The sequence below is a fragment of the Xiphophorus hellerii genome, chromosome 5 (assembly GCF_003331165.1).
Source record: "Xiphophorus hellerii strain 12219 chromosome 5, Xiphophorus_hellerii-4.1, whole genome shotgun sequence".
Classification (NCBI taxonomy): Eukaryota; Metazoa; Chordata; class Actinopteri; order Cyprinodontiformes; family Poeciliidae; genus Xiphophorus; species Xiphophorus hellerii.
Window position 1 is genome coordinate 27410646 of NC_045676.1, and position 9737 is coordinate 27420382.

The following is a 9737-nucleotide window of genomic DNA, read 5'->3' on the forward strand; positions in this document are numbered from 1 at the left end:
AAATCCTTGTCTGATTTATTTTGTTTATGAGCCCTAAATGCAGCGATTGTGATTCAAAGTGCGCTCAATGGAAGTTTGTAGACTTGCATGAAAGGAGGAAAGTCAAGTATTAATTACCTTCCTGTGAATTTCCAGCCAATGAAAACAGCAAAATTTCAGCTTTGGTTACTTGTTACTCACAGACAGATCCTTAAATAGTTTGAGCAGAAATATGTAATAGATCAAATACCTTGCAAACATATTCACTAAATACTGTTTGAGCTTTTACTTTTCTCTTTAATCAAATGTTTATTAGAAAAATAGTGTTGTATTCACCCATATTAATGCATGTATATTATATGTGTATATGTTTTATGGACAAACCGCCCAGTGGATCGAGCCATTTTCCCCACATTATTAGTTAAAATGTCTTATTCTACTAGCAAATTATAAAACTTTTACCTAGTACTTCTTCGTCAATATTAAGGAATTATTGACTTAAAACAAGTTTCTATCTTACTGAAAAGTTACTTGTCAGTTTATTTTTATCTCTAAGTGTACAAAGACATTCTGTCTAGAAAGTAGACCAAATTTATTTAGTAAGACTTTCTGTTTTGCAGGGTACCTGGATATTAAAAATTCATAGTATGACTTCATAGTACCTTGAAGAAGAAGTACTCACACCTCAATGTCAAGTTTTTGGACTTTTTTTTTTTTTTTTTACAGTTTCTTTCAAATTTGCCCTCAGTTTATCCGTCGTCCATCTTCCTATCAACTCTGCACAGAAGAAATAGAAAGCTAAGCGTTGTTGTATTAACATTAGAAAAGCATAAGAAGACAGCCCGTATGACCATGTCAGTAAAAAAAAAAAATCTGGTTCTGGTCAGTCAGTTGAATTTAAGATGTGATTAGGTACGATTGCTTTGTCACTTTAGTCCGATAAATTTAAGATATTTACACTGTTTTCCTTCTTTTTCTTTTCCTTTCTGTTTTAACTGTTGTAGAGTGATTGTGTAGTTTATATCCTTCACCAGACTGCAAGGCAAGTTTCCCCACAAACACAGTAGTACACTGATGTTGAAACGCGGTGTGTGAATGTCAGAAACGTGTTTATTCTTACATGAAAGACTAATATCTGCAACTGACGCCCAGCCGAGGCTTTTTAAGGTTTATTTGTTGGCTGTTTTTCTAACGAAAACCATCTGGAAAGACTTTATGAAGCCGCTCTGAAGGTAACACTATTCCTTCAATGGAGAAAGTATCGATCCCTGAACGTAAAGTGTGACGTTGCAGCAGCGCGTTTTAGCGCTCCGAGCCGCTCGCGGCTCTTCGCATCCTCCAAGTCCGCGCGGGTCAGTTGCCGTGGCAACCAAGGATGACCCCGGACATGTGACTTGGGTTGGCCGCGGCACCGCTGCTGTTTCTGCTCCACACACACACACACACACACACTGACAAAGCGCGTGTGTGTGTGTGTTCCCCTCGCAGTTGGTCTTATACTACAGCAGACACCGCGGAGCTCACCGACTTTACAGAAACAAACCGACGCCAGGCAGCTTAGTTGGGCCGAGCAAGCATGGAGCTCTCTGCGGCGGGAGATCGCATTTTCGCGGCGGAAGCCATACTGAAACGCCGCGTCCGTAAGGTGAGCGTCGCGTCGCTGCAGATGTTGGTGACGGCGCGCGGTCCCGTCTATAGGCTGTGACCGGGTCTGCCGTCTCATATGCAACGCTATGGCGGCCTTGTGGTTGACGGATACCGACAGTTTGATAGCCGTGGCTAGCTTAAAGCTAACGCTCGTCCCAGCCGCTGCTTTTACACCGAGACTGGGGGCAGAGTAATAAAAGGAAAAGCGACACAAAGACGCGGCTAGCTGCAAAAGAACAATACATCCGAGCACCGCCGATGTGGGCTGTGCTAAGCAGAGAGGAGGGCATTATTTATTTTTTCATGCCAGCTAATTGCGGCTAAAGCTATAGAGTCAAAGTGTGCAGTTTTAAAACCTTTAATGCTTCAAGAATCACGTTAGAGGTTTGCCTCAAACGGAACCTTAAAAGCAGCTCGTACTAAAATGTTGGTCTTTTAATCCCGAAACTTCATTAGAAGGGATTTTTTTTATCATGCATGGTCGGTGAAGGAAGGACTTCCAGAAGTTTTCGTGTGGCCAGTATGTTCTGGAAGATGCTATATGGATTATGTTGGACCAACGTCAGACTGGTGTAGTTGGGCTGCGGTTGCAAGTTTCAGACGAGAAATGCCTTTTCACTTTGTGTGCATTCATTGTACGCCTTCAATGTGCACAAGGCATGAAAGTCTAAAAACAGACAAGAATTTAGAAACTCAAAAAACAGGAGTTTGACTTTAATGCGTAGCTTTCTTCGAGAGCAGGGGGTCTGCTGCAACCGGCAGATCTAGAGACACATGTAGGGCTTCAGACCCCTTATGGGGGTTATTAACTTTGGCTAAAGTTATGTGGGTCTGAGCAGTATATTTTTAATATAAAAATGATTTAAAAAAATAGAGTAGACTTGTTTTAGCTGGATTTTGTTATGACAATGCAACAAACAACACTGATTTTTTTTTTACAAAGAATCAGGACTGAATGTTCTTTTTCTCTAAATAGAGAGATTCCATTCAATAAAAGTGCAAAGATCCTCTAATAAAGAAGGATGAAGTGCTTTGTTCTTTTAAAACTCACAATGACTGCTAATGGAAAATTTGCAGTCAGTAACATATGTGGACACATTTTTTTGCAGAGGATTCCCAAGTCAAGTTTAAAGTTTTAAAAAATTTTGTCACTGCTTTCTTTTCTTTCTTTTTTTTTTTATAATCCGTGTTATTTTCTCTTACAGGGAAGACTTGAATATCTGGTGAAATGGAAGGGATGGGCAATGAAGTGAGTGTTTTATTCCAAGTGCTTCAGATCTGGCATCCTTTCACGTTCTGCTGTGCTGCTGCTAATGAGCTAAATTAATTTCTGGTCGACTGCATGACCTCATGTTTTTTGTTATTTATTTCTTTGCTGCTTAGGCACAGCACCTGGGAGCCAGAGGAGAACATCCTGGACGACAGGCTCCTTCTGGGTTTTGAACAAAAGTGAGTCAATTCAGTTCCTTAATTTCAGCTTTTTTTAAAAGAGTCTTTTCACCTTTTCATACATGGTTTCTTCTGTTAATTTATAAGATAAGATTTATAAAAATTAGCTCCAAAATTAGGGGAAACATAATTTTGGATTAAAGTGGAAGCTGGTGTCATTTCACGTATAAGGGATGTAGATGTAATGAAAACGTCTTAAAAAATAAAACAAAGGGATGCTCTACTCTTAGTAGTGAATGCATTATTCGCTGTAGCATAAATGTGATTTTAAGCAACTTATGTAAACAACATGGTCATAATTTTTTTTATCAGATGAACAAGGAGAATTCAGCACAGAGTAAAGATAAAACAAAAGCTATGATGTTACATATTAACAAAGGCTGTTGATTGTTTTTTTTCTTTTTGTATATTGTCCAATCGTCTATTTTATATAGAATAAAATCCATGCGTCGCATAAACTTATATGTTTTTAAGTCTTGTATCCGGTGTCCGTGTTTCTCGTGTTTGTTTCGCACAAAAGTTTCCCAAAGAGAAGCAAAGTGAAAGGAACAATAACAAAGTAACAGCACTTTTGATTTTCACAGAATAGCATGTCTGAATTAGCATTACGGAGGGCAAATCTGCGTAAAGGTCAATAAGCGCATTAAAACAAAAAAAGACGAGTACATCCCGCTTTTCACAGAGACTCTGTGTCAAGGGTTACAGCCGTGGGTAGAAACGACCTCGGTGCTGACTTTTGTTTCTGCAGAGCGGAGGTTGTCTCCAGCTTACTGAAGCCGCTGCAGTTTGAGCGCTGTGCTGTGATGAGAGTCTGCAGAGTTAGTCATGTTTATCGGAGCGTACAGCGTTCTCCTGTTTATCGTGTTATCATGATTGGAGCTGTGACGTTGCCGCGCCAACGGATGGAAGCAGAGAAAATTGCACTCTTGTCATCTCAAGGACGCGAAAGATGGATAAGGTTCCCCACAAAAATAGACCTTTTCCACGTTTTGCCTTGCTATCGCCACAAGCATTATGTTTCAGTGGGATTTTATGTTACATACCAAAACAAAGTATTGTAATCAGTAACCTCTACACACCACGATTTCTACCCATTTACTTTTGCAGTATATGTGGTGGACATCCGCTTTGAGTTGTTGTGTGATGGCAGTAGCTCCACCTTAACCCTACCTTTGCTACTGACTTACAAATGAAGGGGGCCCGGGAATTGTGTGGGACAGGTCGGTTGTTAGAGCCGCTTATGCAATGGAGAGACAAAGCGGCGTACCCAATCACATGACTCGTGTTGTACCACTCAGTAGAAATGAGGGATCAAGCGGTCTGTTGTAGCTCTAGTTCTATGTTTAGGGTCATCTTCCTGTCAGAAGGTCTTTAACCGCCTCATTCTGAAGTGTTTTGAAGCTGCTAAGTAGATTTTCCTCCCAGGATTGCCATATTTTTAGCTCCTTCCATTATCCCATCAACATCAACCGGCTTTCCTGTCGGAAGAAAAAGAGTCACCTGCTTCTCTGACTAATGATCTCAATTTAGCTGGACATAGGGGAAAAAACATGGCTTAATCCTCTGTTTCCAAAGATGAAAGGAGCTTTTCGGGATATTCCCAGTCCTTGATTATCAGAAGGTTTTCCAAGTAAACACAGAAGTGTCAGATTGTACATTCTTGCTGAGAAGACCCGTCTTTGCCTTCTCGCTTGGAACACTTGGTGAAACAGAGCAGGGTGACGCATCCCCAGACTGTTCTTGTAGACATCATGTGGGCGTAGTGAGAAACATGCCAGATAATCCGTTACCGTTACTTAGTCACTCACGAAACCGCTGCGTCTTCCCATAAAGACGTTAATGTAGATTTTCATTTTCATTCATGTACTTCAAGCTGGTGTTTGCCTTTTTCTGTTTCGCCTTTTCTGTTCTTCGTCACTGCTTCTGAAAAGTTTATCTGAGGAAGCTTTCTATTTGTGTGTCCTTCCAAGCCACTTGAAAGACCCATGCTGCTCTCAGAGATGTTTACAGGAAACCCAAGCAGTCAGAGCTAAAACTGACACATCAAATGGAAACAAAATTGGACACGAGAGAACAGAGAGGGAGGATGAGAACAAGGCCCAATTAAAATGTGACTTCTGGTGCTCTATCTGCCTGCTCCTCATTCAGTTTTAATTAAGTTTTCCCTTTTTTTTTTTTTCTTTTTGTAGGGAACGGGAGAGGGAAATGCACGGACCCAAAAAACGTGGGCCAAAACCCAAAAACGTTGTGGCAAAGGTATGACTTCTACTTTTTGTTTTTTACACAGCTCTTGTTTATGAATAGAAATGTTCATTATGTAGTTCTAGGCGATTAGAAAGCTCCCTCTCAACTGTAAAATACAATAAAATATCCAAGTTTTTTCAGCCCGTTGCAGGAAACTGGAGCATGGCGTCTACAAGCAGGCCATCGAGTTCTTTTGATGTCTATTTTCGATTCCCGCATCAGTGCATGTTCTGTCATTACTAAATGAGATGAAAACAAGGTGGAGCTGGCAGAAAGACATTTGAGCTGACCTACTTTCTTTTTCACTCAGCCATTTTTTTTTTTTTTTTTAGAAATCAGCCTGAGAATTCACAGCGCTGTCAGAAAGGCGCAAAAGCCAGATATTGCACACGTCCCGTGTCATGTTTTGTGTTTAGGTAGCAAGGCCTGCCTTCCTCAGACGGGAACTTTGACCCACTTAACTCCATCTTTTCTCCACACCACTTTCAGCTCAGTCAAAGCTAATTAAAATATTTTTTTCTCAAAAAAATCCATAGATATTTGGTATTTTTTGTAGTCAATGATTATTATCATTGATATCATGATGTTTTTCTAAAGTGTTTTGATCTAAGGTGGGTGTTCTGAAGTCTTAAAACAATAATTTTGACCAATAGATGTGTTACAGAACTGTGCTTACTGAGATACAATCAGTGCTGGGCACACTTCTGCTAATAGAGGGGCTAAATTTTGATTTAGCCCTTTCGCATTTTTGCTAGCTTTAAAAATGTTAGCACATTTAGCTTACCCTGAATTGATTTTCTCCAGATGAGTTTTAAAGCACAAATTTACTTGGCTTTTTTGTAAACTTTCACATGAATACGTTTTAAAGTCTGTGTTAACCTTTAGCTTATCAGCTGTTAAAAATTCTACACGTACTTAGATGTTCATTTTCATGCTTTTATTTTGAATCGGATGAAATATGCTTACACAGCAGTTCTGTTTCCTCACATTCGCAACCACAAATAAAATGCAGCTGAGAAAACTGAACTATTTGGACATTTAGTGCTGCTTGTCACGCCATTGGCTGGTGTTTGCAAAGCAGCCAATCCAGGAGCTCCATTCGTTGTCCTTGCCATTGATTGGCTGTAGCTCCATGAACGGAAAACCATAGATGGTACTAAAACAGTTTCCACTGTGCTTGTTAATACATATTAAGGTATATTTGGTGTTTGAACTGTTAAAATATGCAGTTATATGCATTTTTTGGGGGGAGTAAAGTATTTTCGGATTTCAGCTTTTCGTAGGCAGTTGTGTCAGTGAATCCCTGGTTGTCCACTGTTTACTGAAATCTTTTGATTCTAATGAATTTCCTACATGATATTTGCTAATATAGAATATTTCTACGTAGCTTAATATCGCCACATGTACTAACTAAAATATTGCAGCCCATCTTAATACAGCTAAAAAGATAAATAGCTCTTGTTCTTTTAATTTTATAAGATTTCTAACTTCACCATCTTCCTCAGGGTCGCGGTCAGAAAGCAGAGCCCACCAGTCGCGCCTCCAGCAGCCGGCAGAACACGCCTCGGTCCTCCTCAACCGCTTCCAGTCGAGCATCTTCCTCCTCCTCTGCTGCTCCTAATGCTTTACCATTCTCCTCCTCGTCGTCAGCGCCAGCACCTTCCCCCAAACTCAACTCTCTCGCGGCCACCCACAAGTTGAAGAAAGACATTCACCGTTGCCACCGGATGTCCAGGCGCCCCCTGCCTCGCGCAGATCCCACGCGGCCCGCCTTTTCCAGTTCGAGTGGCTTCCAGTCCCGCATGCACGTCTCCCCTTTCTCCGAGACCGTCCGCATCCTGAACCGCCGGGTCAAACCCCGAGAAGTCAAGAGGGGCCGGATAATCCTCAACCTGAAGGTGATCGACAAGCCGGGCAGGGGTGGCGGCGGCGCGGCGGGCTCCAGGAACGTGCAGACGGGTCGCCAAAACATCCCGTCTCGTAATCGCATCATCGGCAGGAAGGGGGAGGCCCCCTACAGACCTTTCCAGCCTCCTTTAAAGATGCTGGGCTTCCCCATGTACGGGAAGCCTTTCGGGCTGCAGTGTGGCGGGCCCATGTCCTTTCACTCCCAAACGGGATCCAGCTCGACTTCAGGAGCCAGGCACAGCAACAGCAGCTCTTCACAGCGCCAGGCACTGCCTCCTTCGTCTTCTTCTTCCTCCACCTCCACCAACGTCACAGCTAAACACCCTCAGCCTGCCACAGAAGCCTCCAAGGAGTCAAAATCCAGTAAATCTCCAGAAACCCAAAATGCCTCATGTTCAGAAGCAAACAAAATCCTAGTCCCCCCCTCTCCGTCTCCATCTTTGGAAGATCAGGACGAAGATGCCATGGACTGCTCCGAAGCCTCTGAGGAAGCCAGAAGTCCTTGCCAGCACAAAGCTCCCTCCACGGTTTCTTCCGTGGCTCCAGAACAATCCTCGCCCCCCCCTGAATCCAAAAGGGTCCCCGCTGAGGGAGACCCCGACTGGCACCCGGAAATGGCACCAAGCTGCAAGGACGTGGTGGTCACTGATGTAACCACCAACCTCGTTACGGTCACCATAAAAGAGTTTCCCTCTCCGGCGTCAGGGCCCGCCTCGCCTTCCGCTAGCGTGGAAAACGGCTCCACACCTCCTGCCGCCGCAACGTCCGAGGACTCCTCCGTCCCGAAGCCATAAGAAATCCAATAATACAAACTGTAATGCCATTTGGGATAGAAAACTATATATATATACATATATATGTATATATATATGTATATATATATAAAGTATATCATGCCAGTGTTGCCACTTAAGCCCTGTTCTACCCTCTCTACAGAGCGGTTAGATACGCTATAGATAATCTATTTGTTAGATACTCAATGAAATGCAGGGTTTCCCCCAGAGAATTTGCTGAACCCAGTGGTCAGTGCTCTAGGGCAGTCCACCAGCGGCCCACCATGTTTTTTTGTTAAAGAATGTTAAAAGTTGACTGGAAACAAATATGCTCTCACATCAGTCTCTCTGCCCGCTCAGCGCAAACCTCTTAAAGCAAGACTCAGCCTTTATAGTTGCGCTTTTAGAGAGTTGTGTTGAGCGAGTCAAGCAAGCGGTGAGTCTTTTGCACTTGACGTTTACTTTGGTGCGATACTCACTGAAAAGACAGCCTTCATAGAGGGATCGTTTACAGGCGAAGCTGCTCTGCGAGAACACCTTCCGAATAGACAATTTTGAGGGAAAATTAGCCGATTACAAAAATACAGAGGTACACAACCAGAGTGTGCGAGGATGATTGGTCCGCCATCTCGGCCTTGCACCCAGTTCGATGCTTTAAAGGGGCAGTTTTATGTAAAATCTACTTTTTTGAGCTTTACATCATGTTATAATATTCTCTCATCAAAAACATACCTAGTTGTTACCTTGATTCTTTCATGCATGTTTGAGAAATCCTTTAGTCTCCATGGCAACCATTCAGTTGCGTAACACGCCTGGGTGAACCTGGCACTGTCTTCGAGACGCAACTCCTTTGAGCTGCAGTTTCCGAGCTTCTGCCTCTCTCACTCGGCTCCTTCAGACTAGCCAGTCAGCAATTAGCAAACACCTGGTGTAACTGCACATCTGCTGAGCTCATTATGCTAGCTACTTCTCAGTGCAACCCTGGTAAAAATGTCGTTAAAGGGTTAATAGAGGAACAATGTTGTGATGACTTCCTGAAGGAGTTTTTAAAGCGACAGAGGTCCAATTTAAAAGTGCTAAATTACAAAGTAAAATTTATTTTAAGTCGTATTTGATATATATATATATACTGTATATATATATACAGTATATGTAATTTCTTTTGACAAGTAGTTAACATAGTTACTTGATTGTGCTATAATATGGCACTGTGAGCCTGTAAACATAATACTGTCTCTTTAACTATAAACCCATCTTTGCTATCAATGTTATTGGTGTGTTAATAAAAAAAACTTCCTTTTAAAATAAACAAGGAGCTCTTACCCTGGTGGTGGGAGGCAAGAAAAGCCTGGTGGCCCATCAGGCTTTTAATAGACTGGGGGAAACCCTCAAATATAATGTAACTAAATAACACTCAGCCATAAAATACTACAAGAAAACATATTTTTTCTAAAAGAAAAAGAGGCAGCTTGCATGCCTTCTTGCCATTTAGATTGCCATATTACATCCAACTGGCGCCACACATGTGCCAGAAAACAGAATTTGTTTTCTTTCACTTGGTACACACATGCTGGGGGGGGGGAGGGGCCTGTTTGTCGCAAATACCAGTTGTCCTAACAGCGCGTCTCTCACCCATCTGCTGTGCGGGCTCTCATCAAGCACACTTGCTGGAAGTGAAAGGAGTTTGCCCATTATCAAAGTGGACTCTCCGTTCCCATGTTTTTTGCCATCAGCAAC

The 9737-nt window shown here is 42.3% G+C and overlaps 1 protein-coding gene across 1 annotated transcript; it reads left to right on the plus strand.

Annotated features, from left to right (window-relative positions):
* The first annotated feature begins 1138 nt into the window (after positions 1-1138).
* cbx6a (chromobox homolog 6a) lies at positions 1139-8086 on the plus strand. The gene is made up of 5 exons (XM_032564290.1): positions 1139-1624; positions 2832-2875; positions 3010-3075; positions 5265-5331; positions 6825-8086. Exons 1-5 carry the CDS (start codon positions 1556-1558, stop codon positions 8019-8021), a joined length of 1443 nt encoding a protein of 480 aa, XP_032420181.1. The 5' UTR covers positions 1139-1555; the 3' UTR covers positions 8022-8086.
* The last annotated feature ends 1651 nt before the right edge of the window (positions 8087-9737 follow it).